Genomic DNA, 22,406 nt, shown 5'->3' on the forward strand with positions numbered 1-22,406 from the left:
GGGAGCCAGGCCAACATTACAGCGCTGGGCTGGATGGAGGCAGAGACTGGACCTGCATATCAGGCCAGGGATTTGGTCACATGCGTCTTGTTTATTTTCCGGTCTTGTCGGTACGCCGCTGTTTGCTAAAACGTTGCTTTCAAGACATCAATGTTGCCCTAACAGCTTGTGTCCCCTGCTCCCAAGTGGCCACGAAATCACTTAATGTAGATTGTCTAACATAGGTGTCGGCCCATTGTGTTATAATATGAGGTTATACACGCGCATCTGTGAATAACTTTTCTCACTGTTCGGCGTAATTGGTGCAAGTCTTCTAAAGCGAGCCGCTGGTCTCATCCCGCAGTGTTTCATTTGTTATGTTGGTGCTTTGAAAGGTCAAACACGGGCAATCTCTGTTTATAACGTCGACAATCATTATCAAGATTGGCCTCGGATAAAGAGCTATAAAAGAATTGTAATTATCACCATTTTAGAAACGGTAATTATGGGCATCATTAGCATCCATCATTATGTTTAAGTGGGGCCACGGTCCACTACCCGGGTGTTCATCCTGCTCTTTTTTATCTGCTCTCTCCCATCGCTTCCTCCCTGTGTTGAGAGGAAGCATTAGAGGACGTTATTGGAATCGGGGCCAATCGTCTGCGTTTTCCCACAGGCCAGCAGCTCCCTCATTCATTTTTAACCAGGGCCTCACAAAAGGCTTCGCCTTGCTGTGGTTCAAATCAGTTTAGAAGAAGAGATCACAGATGTTGATGGCAGATTATGGGCGTTTTTATTCTTCCGTCGGCCAAGTATAAAAGCACGGACAGTGTGTGTTTGTGCAATATGGGTTGACGGACAGTTCACAGCTCGTCTAAGGGAACCGAAGACACAGAGCTTAACTGAAATGAAAGAGAATTGAAAGTAGGTTACGTTTAACAATCCCTGCTGACAGACATCCACCTGGTATTTTCTCTTTTCACAAGACGCTGCACAGCTTCGTCTGCGAGCCGGCTAATGTTTGTATTCAGCGACGTAGCGGTGAATCGTGCACAACGTCTAAACCACAGTCTTCCTGCGGATGAATTAGTAATGCTAAAAGATTCCATTTCGTCTATCTAAATGCTGTGTGCAGCCCCTCAACCTGGTTAATATAAGGAGCCACTCAATTTTTCATGCCCACGCCAAGTGTAGCCTTCAATTTAACATGCGCTTTTAATCCTGGGAGGGCTAAATTGCTTTTTAATGTCGAGGTACATGGTGTTTTCAGAGTAACCCGTGAAAAATGCATCAGCAGTATGCAGAGCAAATCACATCCAATGTTTTTTGGGGGGTAAAGGAACAAAGCAACACCACAGCAAAGAGGAGTGAAACCAATATGTTGTTTTGACACATCTGTCACCTCGGGGGTCTCGGGAGGACACCTCCCGCAGGCAGTGACGGCGTGTGTGTGTGTGTTATTGTGTGTGCTCGATGGTGTGATTAATTGCGAATCACACGTGTCGGTTGTGTAAATTTCCACCGCTACATACATGCAGATCACCAGCGTATGGCTCCCAAATAGAAAAACAATGCCGGCTGGCACGTCATGTATGTGCCGTCTGCGAGCTGCTGAGCGTGTGAAGTCATCGGCAGTGTCAGGTGCTATTGTGCCCGGAGCGGTAGCGGCTGACAGGTGTTCGCAGGCCTCTCTGGCCCCGTTAGATCCCCTTGCAGACCAGAGGCTTCAGTGGAGTCAGAGCCCAGACTCCATCGAGCATGACTAAAAGACGCTCCTCTAATATCCCTGGTCTGAGAGTCAGTGAACCCACACCGAAGGACTTCCTCGGGGGGGCCAGACGACCAACCGCTCATTGTGATCTCGTAACAATTTGGCCGTCGGAGCAGACTAATCAGTAGACAGAGGAGGGAAGCACAGCCGGGGCTAACACGACTCACAATCCCATTCAGAAAACCTTATTGTCTGAGCTTGCAAACAGGAGACGCAATAACAAGACATCGTAAAAACCGGGGGGTCGATAACCAGTAAAAAAGGAAGAACTATGTCTGGTCGCATGGCAGCGTCGATGCAGTCAGCTGTGTGCAGATCCTTTAGCCTTTAGCTGTTAGCCAAACACGTTTTCCCCTCAGACATACAGTCTACGCTGTGTTTCTGTTTATCGTTCATTCATTCCTTCATCAAACTGAATAAAAAACGTTATTATACAACAAACTGTATCTGTATGTCAGTGGACCCAGCAAAGGCCAAACGCCACCGTGTACTTGTGTGTGTGTGTGTGTGTGTTGCAGCTTTTCCTCTGGATAAGCAACGCAGCCTGTCCCTGTTGCCAGTGCAAATCCTCTTACTGGCGGTGGGTGTTTGTGTGTGTGTGTGTGTGTCGGCGAGAGAGAGAGAGAGAGTGCGACAGACAGCGAGCCGCCCCAGATCATCTCGCTGGAGTTGGTGTTGGTAAACACAGTACATGATAAGCCCCAGCAGAGACAGGCCCTGATGATTGGGCTTAGCGCTGCCTGTTGACTGGGTGGCCCTTTGCACTGACGGTCCCTCGACGCTGAAAGAAACCTGCAGACCCAAGACGACGTCAGTTTTTTCGTCTCACACACACACACTGTCAGTACTTCATGCCTCTCTGCTGGTATCACTATAACAGCAAAACTCTTAGCACAACACACCGATTCACAAAGAACCACACACACACATACACTTCCAAAGAGAGAACTCACTCTATCTGCGCCCTGGGAGCCCGGGTCCACTCAAATAACCCCATGGTGAATGTGCCGTTGTCGGGCCGCCAGCAGGGCCGCCTCACAATGTGCACATTTAGGACCCCGGAGCCTCGCGGCAGCGCAGAGTTTGTGGAGGAAAAGGTGGAATGTGTCCCGCGGGCAGATGCCCGGGCCGCTCTCAAAGGCATCTCTATTACAGGCAGACAAGCGGGGCCTTATGTCATGGTCACCAGCCCCGGAGATACAGCCATCCCCGCGCCATGCCAGCACGCGCCCTCCTGGAAATCTACTGGCCCACACTGCGCCGCTGCTGGAGGCGCACATCGTTCACAAAGCGCCCCGTCTGACAACCTGGGATTGTTTACCGCCAGAGCGGAGCCACGAGCGCTTCGGCGAGATCCGAAGAGCGCGTCTTTGCGAAAGCCTTTTGACGATAACGAACAGAAATGAGGGTGTGGCGAGCTGTGATGTTCTTCCTTTTGATACCATTGTTCTGTTTCCTTGTAAAGTCTCTCCCGTCAAACCCGCTTTGCGTTAACCTGGCGCCGGGTAGCGGCGGCGTGATCGAGTGCCGAACATGACAGCTTACGCTCAGGTCTGCCTTCAGCCGCTGAACTTGTATCGATGGTGACAGATAAAGAGCCCTGTGATCTTGTGAAGCACCAGGCACTGGCGTTGATTGCCATCCCCGCTGATAACACTGCATGCTAATCATTGTAAACATCGTGTTGTGGCTTTGACACACTTAGGCTTATCTGTAATTGGTGTAATTGTTACTAGCGTTTAACGAGATCGTCTTCCAGATATGCCGAGTGCCAAAGGGGCCCGGGTACGGGAGAGGCTCCCTCAGATCTGGCTCGCCGATGGGGGGGGCATTAGATCGACACTAACTCCTCTCGCTGTGCTATTAATGAAAGGCAGCCACAAGCCAGAGCGCACATCTGATAAAAGGGGCTTGAGATGAGGGTCATGAAATATTTAAATATACAGGGCTTCAAAGCGGAAGAGGCCTCCCGTTCTTGTCAACAGACAGACCCCCCCTCCCCCTCCCGCGGCCCCGCCGTGGCCCCCAGTCTCGGCCCTCTCCGAGCTTCACATGTGGGTCACAAACCACCAGCTCACTTATCGGCTGTACGCACTCCGCCAGGGGAAAGTGGAGGGGATTCACAGATGAAATTGCTCCCGTCCCCCACGGACGCGAACACTCAGCCTCTCGTGCCACACGGAGGGGGGAGACGGGGCCACGAGGTCGGGGAGGATTCCCACAGTGCTGTCTCTGACATGTTAAAAAGCTTCCTTCACATGACACCTAGCTCAGGTCCCCCGCGACACATGTGCTCACAACCTCATCCGACCACAACCACGAGGCCCCCGCGATCACGTACTCGCAGTATGAAAGGCTCCTGGCATTCAGGGTTGTTTTTTTTTCTGCAGAGCGAGAGCCTCTTTTGAGGAGCTCTTGAGGGGACGCAGCACGGATCACCTGTCAGCCAACAAACAATCAGCAGATCAGCTCTCGTGTTCCCCTTGTGTTTTATTTGCTCTCAAAGGGGCCTAAACTGCCCATTTCTTCTCCCTCCCTCCCGTCGTTTATCCCGCCCCCCAGCAGGGAGGCCACTGCAGACAGAACAACGACCTTATTTAGCTCGGGCCCCTGCGAAACGCAATTAGAAACCCCTCAATGGCCAGCGGGGGCCTGGGACGAGATGGAGCGAGAGAGAGAGGAGGACGGCGACCGAAAGGGGGGGAGGATGGAAAAGAAGGGAGGGCGGGGCTAGAGACCTCCCTGCTGTCTGTCACCCTGCTGGCTTTTGATGTCCGTGGCCAATCTTGTGTCCCCCCAGAGAGCCTATCATCAGGCCCCACTCCGGAGCTGTTGAGCATCGAGAGAGCCTTGGAGAGGCTTGTTTGAGTGGTGTGTGTGTGTGTGTGTGTGTGTGTGTGTGTGTGTGTGTGTGTGTGTGTGTGTGTGTGTGTGTGTGGGAGGGGGATGACTGGGGCTGTCTCCGGCGGTGCCTGACAGAATGGTCTTGACGGAGCGTTTCAGAGGCCTAATCCCTCCGACCATACTCCTCCAGTCGGGAGAATGACTCGGGGGGGTCTGCAGAGGGTCAGACAGGTTTTAATATGACGCCTTAGTGGTGATTTCCTCAGTGCTTTCCTGGAGTCTTTCCTTTTTTAAATAACGCAGCAGGCTGTTTCTCTCCCCTCCTTTTCATCCCCGCTACCTCCCCGTTTTGGCTCCTTCCCCCTCTCCGTCTTGACTGCCTCTCCACATCTCCTCCTGTTTTAGTTTTCCTCTCCCCGCTCTCTTCCTCTCCAGTTCCTCCTCCTTTATCTCCCTGCCTCCCCTTGTCTCCTCGCTCCCATCGCGCCACGGAGAAGAAAGGAACAAAAAGGGAAAATATTATCCCCGCCAGCGCCGTTGCTCTTGCTTCGGTATTAAGTCGAGGCCTCGCTGGGGGGTTCCAGCGCCACGGTGCTTTGGTTGTAGAAGTCTGCCGGGTCTCCACATATATAGAGACATGCAGATTAGGGAGAAAAATTAAAGCCGGGGGTTCGTCATGCGGCGGGTTATCTGTTAAGAAGGTTTTGTCTGTCTGGGATGTGGCTCCACTGTAATGCTTCAGACAAAATTGGGGTCAAATTAAAAGAAGCTGATAATCCTCCTTTTTTTTTTTTTGTCATTGAGATCAAATGCCACGACGGGCCTGATGAGGTTACACCGAATAAACCCGTCAATGGATTTGTGTGACGAGCGGCGCCGAGGCTTGTTTACACGGACACTGTCGTGACGCGGAGATGAAAGTGAGGATCACAAACAAAAGAAATATATCGCACATTGAAATTCAGACGTCCCCCGCCGCATGCCGGTTCAAAAGCGGCAATCCATTTCCTCGGTTTATTTAATCTCTGCGTAAACACTGAGTGACAGCTCTTTGAATACGGACACAGATTTGGGCCTTTTAAAATAATTTGATTTGGGAATTTGCAATTATACCGACATTGAATGAAAATGTTGAAGGTAAATCGTGCCGTGTGTGTGTGTGTGTGTGTGTGTGTGTGTGTGTGTGTGTGTGTGTGTGTTCTGAGGCGGGGCACACATGTGCTCCTCTCTGTGAGAAGGGGAGTGATTGACTGGTCTGAAATTATCCACGGCATCGCAGCCCACATTCCACGGCAATGTCTGTAATTTAGGCAAAAGGGTCTCCTATTTCTCTTGTGACTGGGCAGTGTGTGTGTGTGTGTGTGTGCGTGTGCGTGTGTGAGAGATGGAGGGGGTTGCATTAGGGATGTAACTGAAGCATTTGAGGCAGGGAAGGTTAAACCAATTTTCTTGCCTGCATTGTTTTCCACAGCGAGTCCCAGGGCCGCGGCGGCATTAGACGGACGGCCAGTGAAGTGGGTTTGTTCCCGCTGACAGGCCGGTTCTTTCTGCGCGCCCGCGATGTCAACTGGATCAGATTATTGCCTACCAGATCCAGATAATGTCTGCTATTGATCAGGCCATTTATCTTGAACTCCCGCGCCCCCCCGGCCTGCTTCCACAGACCACAGGGAGATAAGCGGATGACGTTGTCTCTCCAGGCTTTTAACAACCGGAAGATTTTTTTTTTTTTCCAGCTGCCCTTTCCCGGCTGGCATGTGATGTGAGTTTCATATCTCTTGGCTCAGGAAGCTTCATTATGTCAAAAAAGGGTCTGCTTTTAGAGGTATCGGATCAGATGGGCGCTTTCAGCCCCGTGTCCATCAATCTTTCTAAATGTTCCCAGAAGGGAGTGCTGCAGGATATATGGAGATGCCTGTAATAAAGAGAGTAAAGCAAGCTTAAGCAATTTTAATGTTTTCAGCAACAAACTAAATAGGTCAATAAATACCCCACGCGGGAGTTTGGAAGCTTACAAAACAGCATCACACCGTCTTGTCCACCTTCAGACTCGGTGTGTATACATGCGGCCGTGCTGTAGTTTGTTTATAGTCCCACATTTATGTTGTACCTTTGTACTTTGATTGCATTCACGCTTCAAAAACCCTAAATGTTCACACGCGTGTGTTTTCCACAGAGCTTATTTTCCGCATTAATCCAAATCCAAGGGGGAAAAGCCCATTGGCTTCTCGTTGAGAGAACCAGTGCGATGCTAACTTTCTACTACAACAACAGGCATCTCTGCAGCACGCTAGGCCAACATGCTGCATCCTGTGTGCAAAGCCCTGTTTGGAATTAAGTGGGCAAACGTACACAAAGTAGAGATTAATTTTTGGCATCGTCATCCACAGGTTAAATATTGAAACGCATGTCTGCGGTGATGCTGATGGAAGTCCTTAAATCTCTCATTCTCTGTCAGGATATTTGATTGATGCAGTTTAAGAGAAAAGACTGTCAGCTTTTCCAAAGGCTTTTTTTTTTCTCCCACTTTTGGCATGCTATGGTGTCCCAGTTTGTGTAAGGGGCTTTTAATGCCGGGTACATTTGTCTTTGTCTGTTTGCATGCACAGCCGTGTGTCATCCCCACATTAATACGAGCAATGAGTGACAGATTAATTTATGTCTGGCTACGTGTCTGAGGAATTGGGAAGAAAGGGCCTGTCAGTGCTGCTTGTCGGGAGGGGGTAGAGATTAGAGCCAGTTGTCATTGACAACCCAGTGCCGGCTCGGAGAGATAAGGTCGGATGTAATGACTGTAAGAAAAAAAAAGAAAGAACGAAATAAAATTAATTTAAAAAAAAAAAAAAACATCCTCACTCCGCCCTCGAAAGGCTGGGCGGAGAGGAGATGTTGGTGTTTCCAAGTGTGTGGGTTTGTGTGTGTGTGCAATTAGAAATATTTCACAGTTCTTAGATTGCGCTGCAACGTTTGGACGTTTCAGATCTGAAGCAACGAGGACGGTGTGATCTAATCCCAGCCCCCTCCTCGCACGAGAATGGAATCTGTGTCTTTTTTTTTAATCCATGTAAAACAGGTTTTTATTTTCTTTGAACGGTGTGGGGTTTTTTTTTATCCAGCATTATCTTGTTAATTCCAATAGTGGGATTATTGTGTGTAAATAGCCGCTGGAACACAATGAAACACGGGCATCCGATGTGTTGTGTGCCGCCCAGCTGGTGTCCAGAATAAGATGACAAGAGTTTGTTTATTGCATTTAGAGAATTTGTTTTTCCTGCAATACAAAGACAGCCAAATGGTGTTGAACTCCCGACAAACAACGTTATGGTGCATCACCGTCACCGGCTGAAGCAGCCTCTCACTTGTAGTATGAATGCAACGACGTCCATCGTGCACATCTGGTACAAGTCCCTTACATCTGTGTCCAGGTGTAAAAATCCCCATAAGAAACTTACATGATGATCAAATATGTCGGACATATGAGAAGTCTTCAACCCGTTGAAAACTGTGGAACCAGTTTTGTCTCCAGACCTTTTTCTCCTTGTGTTTGAGTCGTTGTTGGAACCCCAAATTAATTCAATTACTTGTGTTTATTGTATGTATTTGTTCAGCAAAGTCTTGGGGGAAAAAAAAGCACTTTTAAAAGATATTTTGATCGCAAGTATGAACATCCAGCATGATATGAGCCAGATTCCCCCAAAATGCCTCCTTGCACGGTCGATAAGACACCTTTTTGAAAAGATTAGGATCCCAATAAAACGAAGCCTTGGCCCGTTATGAAGGAGTTTCAGTCAGAAAACTGTGTCCCTTGGTTCAAAAACGAAAAAATTACGTGTTTTATGCCAAAAGATTGTCTGAGTGGGGCATGCTGGGACTTAAAATGGACGTGAGAGGATTTTCCAAGAGGTGAAAGTGTTACGTAGCTGACGTGCCTGGTATTTTCCTTTTTAAGAGGTTTTGCATTTAGCCGTGCATTCCTATTGTTTTCACCAAGCCGATATGGAAAAAATGTGTTGTTTTTTTTTGTCAGCTTGTCTGAAAAGGTGCGACATACTTGAAGAAACACTAGCGGTGTGGCAACGTGGGTCAGTCGACATTCACGGTCCCCAGAGGATGACTCCCGGTGACTTTAGTGATCCTGACATTTTACCCGGCGCTACTGTTGGGTTGATCCTTCCTGCATCCGTACTGGATGCATTGCCGTCAAATTGAATGCAGATATCTGTGGTAACTCCGAGGATCAGTCATAAATACTTTGGTGATCCATGAAGTTTGATTTGCCGTCACCATGAGGTTCACGTTTGCGGTGAAACTGTCTCTAAAATACTCGCCACTCATGAGGACTCTGTTGAATGTCATCCAGACAAGTCTCTTTCCATTTCCTGGCTTCTGCAGCCAATCCTATACTTTGAATCATGAGATCCTTTCATATTTTTTTTTTCCAGTCCTTGAAAAGCAAAGGCAGGGCCCTGAGTCAACAGGCAAACGTAATAAAAGCTTTTAACATATTACATTGCCAGCACTCATGTTACACTTATCTGTAATATTTTAAACAAGGGCAGATTTGGCATAATGGCAGGAAGGCTCATAAAGGCGAGCCGGTCCCCTGTGATTGTAATCTAGGAGAGAGTTCCTGTCAAATTAAAGCACGCATGTGGGGGGAGAGGCAAACATGCCTCTGGTTTCTTTGAAGTGGAGAATCGGCATCCAAAAAAAAAAAGGAATAAAAGATGACAAAATGTGAGTGTGAAGCTGATGGTCTATAGACAGAACTTGCGTGCCCAGACAGCAATTACTGAGATACATCACATACATAGAGACGTTGTGTTTGATCTCAGCGCTGCATGCTCTCCCACAGGCAATGCTTTCTTTTTTTTTTCCACATGAAACTGCGCAGGGTTCTCTTTATTTTTTTTTATGCGCGTTCATCGCCGCCGTCGTTTCATTTGAATTAAAAGTAATGTGCGGTGAGAGATCCGGACGGCGATTTGTTTGGCAGCGTGGCTCTAATCACAGACTTGTGGTCGTCTCTCAAATCTGATAATGGGCATTTAAAATGGAGAACAGCGGGCTCGCTCACGGCCGCTCACGCACGGGCCCGCGACAAAGCGACTGGAAGCCATTTTCTGCCGTCGGCAGACATATAAATACATATCTTGAAGCCGGCCATGTCGTGCTTTTGAAGCCAAACCACGATGCGCTCTTGCTGCTCCGTCGCAACAACCACTTCAAACACAAGAATCCCTGTGATCTAATTAAATGTAACCGCAGTCGGTACATTTGCAACTAATTTTAGACGTGATTTACTGCATTTGCGTTTGCATGAAGCGCGGCGCCGCACGGCTCCGTACTGTTGCTGTCGAGCAGTATCAAAGATGTTTCCACGCAGCCAATGAGCGGCAGTAAGCCGGCGGCTTAATTACTTCATTGGTGGAAGTCGTTCGATGCACAGCGCATACATCTGTGCCACGCACAAGTGGGGTCCTGATGAACATGGCCGCTGTGTCTCCCAGGCCCTTTTGTGACCACAGCCTTTGTCCTCTGTAACTGAACCAAGTGGCTGGACTTTAAGCGGCCACCTGAGATCAAATCCCTCCCCCACGCCCTGATGGTACTTCACTGGTTGTCCTTGAACAGCTCTGCCGAGCCCCATTGTAACTTGATACGGATAAACACTTTTCTGCTAAACGTAAACTCCTCCGTTGAACCAGGCCCGAGCATCTGACTGCAGTTTGGAGAAAAGGGCTGTTGTGTGGATGTGTGAGGATTTGTTTGGCCTCCCTGAATCTCAGGCAACTGTATATCCCATTTCCCATGACTTCATGTTTGTATGGCCGGTCCCAGCCAGCCAGCCTGCCAGCCAGCCTGCCGGCCAGCCAGCGCACCCTCGGCCTCTCCGTTACCGAGGGACGGATTAGCATCTCAGCTATGAGCTAAGTCTGTTTTCTGCTCTGCGGTTGCTCGGGCTGAACTGGCAGCGAGAGACTTTGCAGTGTGACTCTATTGTACAGCCATTGACCTCCCGGCCAGCGGGGTTAATGCTCATTAGACAGGCTCTGGAGCGCTCCGGGTCTGCGCTATCGAGAGGATTTTTTTTTTCTCAGTAATGTCCGGCATCGGATCAGGATTCGCCCAGTGAGATGAACCGAGGCGAAGAAGGATGAGCGCCGTCGCTTCTCGGGTGAATGTTACTTTCAGGCCTGCAGTGTGAATCCTAACAGGATAGTGTCCCATCTAAATCTGCGTGATCCTTTTTTTTAAATGCACGCTATACAGCGTGAATACTGGGAAGCGACTAGGAGGTGGTCCCTTGGAGCAAAACGCTGAGCTCTGCCAGCTCCAGCGAGGCTTTTCTGTGTGACCCTGGGTGGGCAAGCTTAAGAAAAATCCCTCCGGGGCTTCGGTTAACAAAACTATAAACGTGGTAGTCATGATTTATGTCCGCTGCGTCAGTGGAGGAAGCTTCTTCGGTTTTTGGGTCCGTCAGGGTGGGCCGAGGAGAGCTCAAATTGAAGGCTGAATGACCCAACGCTGTTCTATTACCGGCTGACCTCCCTTCAGGCCAGCGGAGTGGGAGTGGATCCAACTCGGAGACCAGCCTGTGGGCAGCGAGGAGGTGCATGCTGCTCATGAAGGAGCGTTTTGTTTTTCCTCCTCTCACGGTAGCAGCACCCAACTGGGGAATTCATTAGGGGCTGACATCATCTCACTGAGTACAGTGAGAGAAAGAATATCTTTCTGCCTCCACTCTACTTTCCCCCTCCCTCCTTGCTTCCTCGCTCTCTCTCTCGCTCTCTCTCTCGCTCTGCCTCCTTATCTAGCTCTGGTGCGCCGCCGCCTCTCCTTTTGCGCGCCATTTACGCAAAAGGTGAAGGCGCGGATGTGCGCCTCTGCAATCGAGCTGCCCGCTTTCCAGAAGCCCCCCCTCTCAATAACGCGCGCGCGCGCGCCTGTGTGTGTGTGTGTGCGTCTCCTGAAGGAGCACGGCTAAGGTTGAATCCAAGTCCGCCTGGAAATCAGGAAGTGGGAGGACCCGACCGTGGAGGCAGCGGCACTCTGGCAGTCAGTCGCTGGATGAATGGGAGTTTGTCTGGTTCTTGGTAGCGGATGGGGAGAGGCTCTTGTGCGCCCACGACCGGGATCCGTCACAGAGAGCGCGTTCGCTGCTGAGCACACAGCGGCGACAGCGGGGTTATTCACCGTGTGAAGTTGCGCTCTGCGCCGGTGTGATCCGGCTCCGTCTCCACAGAGGAACCCGACCGTGCGCTTTGTTGGATTGCTTTGCTCCGGCGGACGCAGCCTCCCTCTCTGCGCACCGCCTCACGGACCCTCCGGATCCTGCTGGTTACCCCTCGGATATTGGAGTGAGAAAAAAAATCTTGAGGAAGGCAAGAAAGGTGGATCAAGGGATTTTTTTTCTTCTTTTCTCTCTCTCGCTCGTCGCCTTAGTGCTGTTGCAGAAGCTCTCCGTGGCGAGACACATGGCTCCCTTTGTCCAGAAGGCGCAGTAGCTTTTGTGAACGGCTTTGGATTTTTTTTTTTCTTCTTCTTCTTCTTCTTTTTTCCTTTTTCTTGGAAAGGCTTCTTCTTGTGTTCTCCGCATGGCTGTCCTCGATCCAACCGGAGTAGACTTCGCCGCCTCTTGTGTGGATTATATCGTTTGAAAAGCAGAATGTGAAACGAGGCCATATTTACCAGACCGAGAAAGTAATATCCTCACTTATTGCCTTCTCGCTAACCTTGCCACATCAAAGGTATGCGCCTGGCTCCGAGCCGCTCATAATCTCAGATTGCATTGTGTGTGCGTGCGTGTGTGTACGTGTACGTGTGTGTGTGTGTCCATAATGGTCTCAGTGGAATCTTTTTTCCTCCCTCTTCCTCCTTTAAACCATTTCCATGTCACCGCTCGCGCTGTCATTTATTCAGCAGCTCTCCTTGTTTACGTCCTGTCAGTGTTAGTGAGTGACGCGTTCACGTCCGGCAGTAAAAAACAGCTTTCAGGCACTTTGTTCATCGTTTTTTTTCATTTTGTTATTCCAATACTTCGCTTGTCCTGCAGCGTCAACAGCAGACATCAGGGGATATGGCATGAGTCGCATTAGCTGTCACTACTTTCAGTCATACCACAGGGAAATACAGCCCAGCCGTTATACCGTACGGCCTCAGCATCATATTTAGGTTTGTATCATTCAGCATTAAACAAACCCGAGGTGAGGAAATCCACACAGCCAGTTACCAGAAATGAATTTTCTTCAGACAGACCTGTCTTCTCCCCATGTGCAGCCTCAGCGGGTGTTGTCCTGTTTGTTCCTGTCCTCTGGCAGCCTGTATTTACTCAGCGGTAACAATAAATCCACCTTTCACCTTAATGTCATGAAGTACATTTAATCTGTGACTCAGTGCTTTCACCTCTGTAAGCCTTTCTGTTGTTTTATTATTATTCTGGTTTAAATCCCATTACTGCACGTTGTATTCTTCAACACTGATGCTGAGCAGGAGCGATGGAGGCGCGTTGTCACGGAGCAACAGTGCCACCCAGTGGCCGGACCAAGAAGAGCCGCTTGTTTTGTTTCAGTCCTCGAGATCCAATATCCGTTTGGACCATGATGCTCAGGTTGCCCGACTAATTATGGGCGTCCTTTTGGGGCATGACAGGGTGCGGACTCTGGACATGTCATTGCTTATGTCTGGGTTGAATTTGACCTTGACGATTGTCAAAATTGAGAACATATATTGAATGATCAGAGGGAGGCCTTATAAAAGCACATCATGAATCTTCATGAACCAAGGTGAATTCAAGGATTACGGTTTTATTTCCATGTGACAGTTTGGTGACTTTAGTGTGATGATTATTAATCATAACCCAAAAACGTCTGCACTGTTCCCAGGAAAAGATATCTAAGAGCGGGGTCGGACATCTTGGTGTAAAATATGATATGTCTCTATGATACTTTTCTAATTCCAGTCTCCTCTGTTTCAGGTCTCCGATGCCAGCTCCGAGAAATTTTTCAGCACTGCTGCAGTTAAAGGTACAGACATTTTGTCTTTCTACGCTAACAAAATGTTGTGACGGTGCAGGTGCGCTGCCGCCCCCCTCGGTGTTATTATCGTGTTGAAATTGCTATGCATTGTCCCGGTGCGGCGACACATTTATGTTTGGTCGTTTCAGATAATGCAAGAGCAATAACGCAGCACATCCATAAAGCTGATCCAATTCACCCAAGCTGCACAGATATGAAATGCGGCTCAGTGCTGTCTCGTCACCAAGACGTGAGACAGGCCATGTACACTGTTGTCGTTACAGATGTGTGACGTGTGACGTGAGGCAATGTTCGCTTTTGGTGACACTTTTAGTGCAAATGCTCTGAAATGCACCAGCACTTGTGCAGCAGCCGGAGGAGGAAGATGTCCTAATGCTGCAGGGAGTGAAGGGAGCGCAGGAGAGGCATCTGTTTATGGCCTCAGTGTGCCAACACCACATGTGACCTCATTATCGAGTCACTAATTTGCTGTTAAAAGCAGCCCCATTTTCTCTGGCTCTGGGATAATGGTGGTCCCCCCGCGTGAATGGACATTCCTCTGTAATGGGGGGGAGTCACCGTGCAGGGCGGGAGGGAGGTCTCAGGGACGAGGGTTATGACCCCTTTAGGGCTGTGGCAGGACCGGGGCCGATTGCCGATGAAAGGTCCTTCAACACCCCCCCCCAGCTTCCTCGTAGCGCCGCACTCTCCGCCGCGCAGACCTCCAAACACATTTCCCACATTCTGGCCTTTGATTCCCTCCGGGGCTTGATTTGTGGCGTCCATGGGGGAGGAGGAGGGGGAGGCTCAATGGCCATGCTTGACAGGGAGGTTTCCTTTTGAACGTGCTTCTCTGTGGACTGATTTGGTTCCCTTGAAAGGATTAAGGCCCCCTTTGTGCAGCCTAAATCAACAGAGGGCCCCCCTCTCTCCCCCTCCATGAAAGGGCCTGACTGGGGAAACAGTACACAAAATACGCTTTCTCTCTGCTGCATGATAGTCCACTCTCTTGGCCCCTATCCCCATTTGAATAACCCTCTTTTCTTCCCTTTTACCATCTCCGCCTCCTCCTCCTCTCCTGCCATATGCTAATGCCCGCCGACCATTGCAGAAGGCCAGTAAAAGAATCCAGGTGCAGGGAGAGCCAGCACCACTGGTATTTTTATGGAGGGTGGTGTTGAGATTAAAAGAGTCTGGTGTGTTTTTTTAAAGAGGGGATTAGCATTGCTCTAATGCAATCACACCCAAGCACGAGAAACAGCGCCGACAAATCTGTCGAGAGAGGCTCGTTTGTGGGGCGCCGAGTGTCAATATTTGCAGAGAAAGGCAGGTGCAAAGGGCTCCGCTTGTGTGCCTGTGCGTGCACTCGTCTTGTTGATGCACATAAAGTGCTCATTTGGGTTTGCAGTTCAGCGAGATAGCCCAAAACGACCCCCAAACAAAGCTACGGCGAGGTCGTTACATTGAGTTCTGCAAGGAAGCAACAGTCATTGTGAAACGGAGCAACTTGAACATCTGAGTGGTGAAATCTACAGACATTGGTGTAAGAACACAGCTTTTATAGAAATGTGCCAAATATCAAACGCTGGAAAAAAGATCTTTGATGAATAAATCAGTGAGACATACACATACATACCAAATAGCTTGATGACGGCAGGTGAACCAAAAGCTTTTTTTTTAGATTCAGTGCGTTTTTATTTATAACATTGTGATTGATTGGGACAAAAGTAAGACGCATGAATGTACCTTAAACCAACCGAGCACAGAGAAGGCCATTGTAATTCAGCTGCTGTGCAGCGTCGGTAATGACTGACTGTTGGCTTTTATTCTCTGCAGCAACACTGGAAATCAGCCCAGGGCAACCCCAGGTCTCTTTGAAGCCTTAGTGCTGGTCTCTCATCTTTTAATCTCACAGCCTCCTCACCTACTCAATAATTACAGTGTGTTTTTCATGCTCCCTCAAAAGCCATAATGTTTCTTTCTCTCTCTCTCTCTCTGTCTTCCTGCCTGAGGCCAACACTGCATTTTGAAAAAAAAAAGAAAATCCAACTGATGAGCATGTAGCTTTTGGGTCAACAGATTTGTTTTCTTTCCCCTCGTCCGTCGCCGTCACCTCCACGCCGGACCAACCGTGGTTGGTGTAAAGTCACCGTCACTCTCCGCTCGCCTCGCTGTTTTCCTGCCTTCCTTTCCTGCTCGCGCCGGGTTCAGCGTACCCAGGAATGGATCCCATTAACGAAGAGTCATTAAACGTTAGCTCTAATTACCGCGCTTGTCAATGTGCCCCGCAGGTGTCAGCGCCAGCTAACCTGATTCATTTGCTGTGCAGGAGAGTAAGCACCTTTTCGAAAAAAGATGGCGGTGTCGTAGTGTATTTGCCGCCGGGGGAACAAACAACTCTCCTTCCGAGGCGGCGTGGGTGGAGGTCGGTAACCAAGCCGTGTTAAGACAGTGACTGCTGTCCAGGGAGTGGATTGAAGTGCTGGGTTGCACCGATACCGATGATGAAACCAGCGCGCCGTGTCACCACCGCAAAGGCCCGCGGACAGATCTATCAGCCGACTAAAGCGCCGTCCCGGGGCAGTCGTATCTCGTCGCCCGGTTCCATTCCCATCCTTTATGAAATTGTCAATCCACAAGCCGTGCCAAAGACTCCGCTAAGTCTTCGGAGAGCCGAGACTAAAGCTCACTGTGCATTGTTTGGGGAGCTGGGCCTCCAGCAGCAAGATTAGGATAATGCTGGATGACATTTAAAAAAAAGCTCCGCAGTGCCATCTATCAAGAGAGGGTTGGGAAATGTTCTCATCAGTGAACTGTTGAGTGCGTGGAACCTATTTAGAATAGAAAAGATGTGCCACAATCCTCTGAGAGCATGTTGGATGGCCTTTTACCTGAGCACACATGAACCGCAGTGACATAGAAACCGTGGTCGCAGTTGGAAAGGACTTCCTCGAGGGTGTTGCCAACTCCTTTTCAATGAAAGTAGCTCGCCATGCTAGCTCCAGAAGTTGCCAAGTCTGCAACACTGACATCCCCTCCTTCCAGGCCACTCCCACAAATTGATCGTGTTGAATGTGAAAACCCTTTACGGGCTTCATATTGATTGCAGTTGGGATGTGATGCGAATTCAACAAATATAGGAAAAAAATGTTTTAGAAGCTACCAATTTTCATTTGGTAGGAATATCGGTGAAGCTAGTCCCTCGCGAGACATCTCCTGCAGCTGTGTTTACAGTGTGAGACCGAGTTCAGCGTGGGGGTGAATTGAAGTGAGTGCTGGCCCTCCTGCCCCACCAGCACAACACTGATTCCACCATGCTTTACTAGAGTTAATGTGAAAATGAAGCGGTGCTACAGCGAGACCCGAGGCCGACGCCGGCGTGAAGAGCGCCGCCGGTGAAGTGTGTCGGGCTTGAGTGCGTCTGTCACCGGGGGAGAGAGTAATGTGCGACGTGGAAGGGGTAATTTGCAGTGCTGATGGCATTGTTTAAAAAAAAAAAAAATCGAGAGAGAAAAGCGGAGGTGAACTTTTGTGGCGGATATCAGAGCTGAAGAGCTCCCTGGATTGTCATAGAGAGCTCTGCTGGCAGCGAAATTGCCTGTGAGCATATTACTGCTGTGTGGGAGGCAGCTGAGGGCTTGTTTTTCTCTTTCTCCGCCTCATTCTCTCTCTGTTTCCTGAGAGCTGGACCGCTGATGGGAGCCGCACGCACTCCAAGGCAGTGGGCCGCCACCTGCTATAATCTCAAGTGATACAGAGAGCAGCAATCACGCCACAAATCACCCAGACGGCTCCCTAACTCCTTCAGTGGACCGGTGAGAGAGAGGTTGGCCTTTTCGCAGCACCAGTGTTGGTTTACGGCCCCTGGTTGACCTCGCGCTGACCTCGCGATGACCTCTGCCGTCTGTGTGGGATTGTGTGTGTCGAGCAATCGGGGCGGCCTGTGGAACTTGGCCTGATGCACAGCGGAAAGATGACCCGACTACCGCTGGGCATTCCTGAACCCAGATGAACCGGGGCAGTCAAGGGCACTTGAGAGGTCGTTGCCCCCCCTCCCTTCAGACATAACTGCTGGAATAAAGCGTTGTTGTTTTGGCTCAATCAAAAGCTTAATGAAAATAAAAAAGCCTCTTTTGATATTTAATAACCGTGCATGTTTTGAGAAATAAGTCAGGGATCTGACGGGTTCAGGTCTGAGGGATACATCGTTGAAGTGGACTCCAGGCGTTTCCCCAGTGGTCCTTGCTTCTGTGGGTTAAAACCCCCTCTCGCCCCCCCCCCCCCCCCCCGCTCGGAGCAATCTAGTGTATCTCCACGGGGGTAAAGGGAAGCTCAATGTCCTGTGCTGCACGGAGGGGAGGGCCTGCCCTCTTCTTCCTCTCCACGGCCGTAACTCCAGAGAGAGGCTGTAATTCATGACCATGAAAGGGGCCGCTCCAGCCATGCCTCATCCGCCGACACAGACAAACAAAGGTTAACAAATCAAGGATAGCGCTGGCTGATTTACCACCTCGCTGTGGCAAACAACGGCCCCCATGCCTCCAGCTCACATTTACTGTTTCTGTCCGCAGGCAGAGATATATGGCAGCACTTCCAAATGTACATATTTTCCAAATCATTACATTTACCGATCAGACCCGGTCAGAGCAGCAAAGGGTTGGTTTTGACTTCACACTCGACTTTTCTGTACCGAAGAGATTCCATTGAGTTTGTAGCCAAGAAAGAGCACAATCAGACCCTTATGCATTCTTTCTTTACCACAATGCATCTCTTATTTAATGCAAAACATACGCAATCAAGTCTTCTTCTGGAATTTCTGGGAAATAACTCAGTCAGGTAACTACTGTATGCACAGGGGTCGTTGGTGCCAAACAGAGGTTAGTTGATTGGGGATCCGTTTTGAAGGAGATGTTGTGAATGGGTCTGTTGGTGCGCGCACACACACAAACACACACACACACACATATACACATACAGCAGTGTGGGCCAGTCTGCCATCCACTCCAGCAGCACAAAGAGGTCATTCAGAGTTTGTTCCCTGAGACCCGAGGTTAGAGACTAAGTAAATCCATCCATCTTAATGCACTTATTTCAGCACCAGGAGAGCTGGAGGGAGACTGTGTAAACACGGCGATATCCGACATGCCACGCTAAACCCAAAGAGCCTGGAACCCATCAGCCCCTAAAATGAAAGGTCTACATCTCAAACACAAACATTTAAATGGGCTGCAGTCCAGAGATCAAAGTGAAAGGCCTTAGTTTTCCTGCCGGCCCCCCTCGGGTCTGCCACACCGAGACATGCAGCGCTTTTAGCAGCCAGTCAGCGTTGAATGGTGAGCAACTGTACGCTGCACATCTGTTTCTGGTGTCTGAGATAACGCTCTGTGGCGTGTTTCTTATAGTGCGAGATGAAGTAGATGCATTTTGAGGATTTTAATGAGAGCACTTTCAAATAAAGGGTTTGGGCGAGGCTTTAGTTTGAGTCTTGATGAAGGCATTAACCCAAGTCCTTTTGAACGGAAGCATCTTTCTATGTTGTGTGTTTTTGTTGTCGCCGTGTCCTTGACGCGTGTTGGCGATGGAGATGCTGCAGACTTGTGGAAGTGGACGGGTGGATGGAGCTGTTGAAAGCACCAGTCGCCGCTTCCCAGGAGAGATCCCTCCCCCCATCACCATCACCAGCACCCACTGATGCAATGTGACATCAACCACTCTCCTGCCAACTTTGCAGCATTAACAGGGTCAAAACACACGCACACACACACACACACCACTTATCAAGACCGAGCCATTCCCAGTGCACTGTTGGTGTGTTCAGGCCAATTATGCCTGTGTCAGTCTTTGGTCCCTGCGGTAGGGGTGACATTGCCAAAGAGGGAGAGAGAGCGGGCCGCCTTTAATGAGGCCTCATGGTGGCTTAGAGGCGAATGCGCAAAATACCGTGCGAGCACATGTGTGCGCGTGTGTGTGTGTGTGCGTGCGCAACAGCAGGAGTGCTGGTCTGCTATAATCCACTCTTCTGTCTGTCTTTTCTCTTCTCAAGGTCTCCACCCCCCCAGAGCCATTTCCACCTCGCCGCCTTTCCAAATCTCTGTGTTTTTTTAAGTAACCGCTGCTGTCTGATGATGTTATTGTAGCAAACTGATTTGGGTTCTGCATAACTTGAGGGCCCGTGTCCCAGAAATGGAGCATAGCAGCTTTGCAGGCACACGTTCTTAGAAAAAAAAAAAAAAAAAAATGGGCGATGGGATTAACACAGCAGATAAGATGTAACTGTTCACTGTGAAACGATTCACCCCGGAGGTGCTGCTTTGAGCAGCATGAAGCAGGATTTGGTCTCTCTTTGAAATGAAATGACGAATGAATGACGACCCAAAGTTTACAGAACCACCCATTTTGGATTATATGGTCATGGAGAGTTTATCAGACAAAACAATGCCTGAAGGCCACCCGTACTAAAGATGTTTAACTGTAAAGCATCAAAGAATTAGTTGGGTTCTTCAGACCCTGCAGGGTGTTGGCGCCATGTTTGTTTTTTTGCATCAAATACATAAATGAGCATTGCTGCAATCTCAGTAATCCTCAACTGTAGCTGAAGGAATCATGTATGTAAAAGCTTTGAGTCAAACGTTGCGGTGCAACAACATCTACTGCTGTTTGATTGATTTCTAAAAGGTCTGGAGAAGGATTCTTTCTGTTTCGCTCTCCACTCCCTCGGTTCCAGACAAGGGTCAACGCTGGCGAGGTTGAAAGCCTTTAAGAGACACAAAAAGCTGGGAGAGAGACAGAGCATGAGGACTCTGAGAAGGATTGATGAGAGCAAAGCTTTAATTGCTCCCACAAGAAAAGAGGTTATCTTTTTTTCCCCTCCTTCTCACCATCTCTGAGCCTCATAAATATGCAGGGCAGAAGGGGAAAAGAAAAAAAAAAAGCCCAGATGAGCCGCAGGGCAGATTAGAGAGGACTATAGAGCAGGATCCCGGTTTGTTAGCAGCAGTTTTCAGATCCCTTGCATGTGTTTCTGCTCTGCTCACACACATTGCCTGGCTTTCATTTGGCTCAGCACATTTCCACAGGCTACTGGCTGCTACCAGCAGAGCTGGGAACGGGGCAGTGCGACCTTTAGTGCAACATCGCCCCCTGGTGGTGCGTGTGAACTTAAGGTAGATGGGGCCCTTTTTTTTTTAACGGAGGACATTTTGAAAAAGATCAGGTGTACTTAAATCGCTGATGGCTGAATGCCATTTAGCTCGCTTTGATTTCAGGGTCCAGGTAATGCGCGTGCTGGCTCACTGTCACCGCAACGCCTGAAGAGCACAGAGCCGCTGTCAGTGTCATCAGTTACACCTGTGCTTTTCCTTACGAGCACCAGTCAAAATGTCGGCTGTGAAAAGGGCTACTGTGACCACTGAGTGGAGTGGGTGGACAGGATGTGGTTAAATGTGGGTTTTTTTTAAAGTGTAACACAATGTTCCATTTTATCTCCATTCCTCGGTTCATCTCTGGCCTTTGGCCGCTGTCCTTTGAAGCCTGCCCAAACCATCAACGTCCGTCGGACTGTCACCATCTGTTGTGGATTAAGCTGCTCCTGGGGGGGCGGGGGAGGATTTGATGTCGGGGTTCCAGCAGCACCTCTTTCTTCCACGCGTCAGGTTTTTACTGTAAACACTGTTGTACAAAAACCAAAATCCCAAAAGGGATTGCTTATTCAGGCCTTTCAAGCCAAGAGCAAACGGGGCGTTGCGCCGGTTTCAGGCCGCACGTCTGGTTTAGCTCTCAGCACTGAGACGGAGCTCTGCTGGGCCGTTTAGAGGCAAAGCTGGGAAGCCGTGTTTGGAAGCTTTTCCCCCCTAAACCCCACTGTGTGGTGTTGTGATGTATGAATCCCATGGCCATGCCTGACACTGGCGAGCCTGTCTGAGCTCATGTCTTCACCGAGTAAGAGGCCGTGGACAGAGGCCGCATTGTTCGCCTAAAGTAACCCAAGCTCAGGGCGACTGCTGTCCAAAGGGGGGCGGGGGGGGATATCAAGTTGTTCTCTCCCCACCGACAACACAATCCTAGCTTAAGCTCTGAGGCTTGACGAGGGAGCAGAGAGGCAGCTGACTGTTTGGACGACAGTGCAGTTCAAATAAACAGCTCGGATCCCAAACCAGCCTCCCCGACACTAACCCTCCCTCGCCAAGCGTCGCGGTCTCACAGCCGTAGCTCATCGCCCCCGAAGCTCGCCAACAGCTCTCAGCTAATTTGCGGTGTTATTTTGAAAAGCATGTTGATGTGGCTGCACTGAGGTTTTCCCGAAAAGGAGGCCCGCGAGTCGACCAAGTAGAGTGAGAAATTAGCCTCGGTTACATCTCCCATGCTTCCCCTTTTTGTGAGCGATGGGTATGTTTACCACCACCATCAACAGACCACACAGCATTTCCAGGCTTGAGGGAAAGAGTGATGAAAGTAAGAGTGGAGAGAGGAGAGAGGCGAGGCGGCCATTAACGGCTTTGTTTCTGCCGCGGGTGCTCCGCTAATCCGACTGCAGTGAAACCTGAGCGAGGGGGGTAATGAGACGGCACTTGACACGTACGCACACACATGCACGCAGACACGTCGGCTGCTTCTGTAACGCCGATGAAGATTTAAGAGGGTAAAAAAAAAATGCTACATGCAAATTGATACTTGGACAGATTTTCAGACATTTGATCCACGCGTCCATTGCCCTTTCTGGAATGACTCGTCCTCGTACCGTTTTAACACTCGGTGCAGGCTGCATCGAACCTGATCCGTGCGAGCAGCCGGCGTGT

The 22,406-nt window shown here is 49.6% G+C and overlaps 1 protein-coding gene across 4 annotated transcripts in view; it reads left to right on the forward strand.

Annotated features, from left to right (window-relative positions):
• Positions 1-22,406, forward strand: part of auts2a (activator of transcription and developmental regulator AUTS2 a) — a 285,759-nt gene that overhangs the window by 241,920 nt on the left and 21,433 nt on the right. For all 4 annotated transcript variants that reach the window (XM_068600362.1, XM_068600364.1, XM_068600365.1 and 1 more), the window contains one exon: positions 13,572-13,620. In XM_068600362.1, the coding sequence (XP_068456463.1) occupies positions 13,572-13,620 (49 nt within the window). The remainder of the gene's footprint in view (positions 1-13,571; positions 13,621-22,406) is intronic.

Source organism: Clinocottus analis, unplaced genomic scaffold (assembly GCF_023055335.1).
Source record: "Clinocottus analis isolate CAN_PGR_092001 unplaced genomic scaffold, fCliAna1.0.p SCAF_5, whole genome shotgun sequence".
Taxonomy (NCBI): Eukaryota; Metazoa; Chordata; class Actinopteri; order Perciformes; family Cottidae; genus Clinocottus; species Clinocottus analis.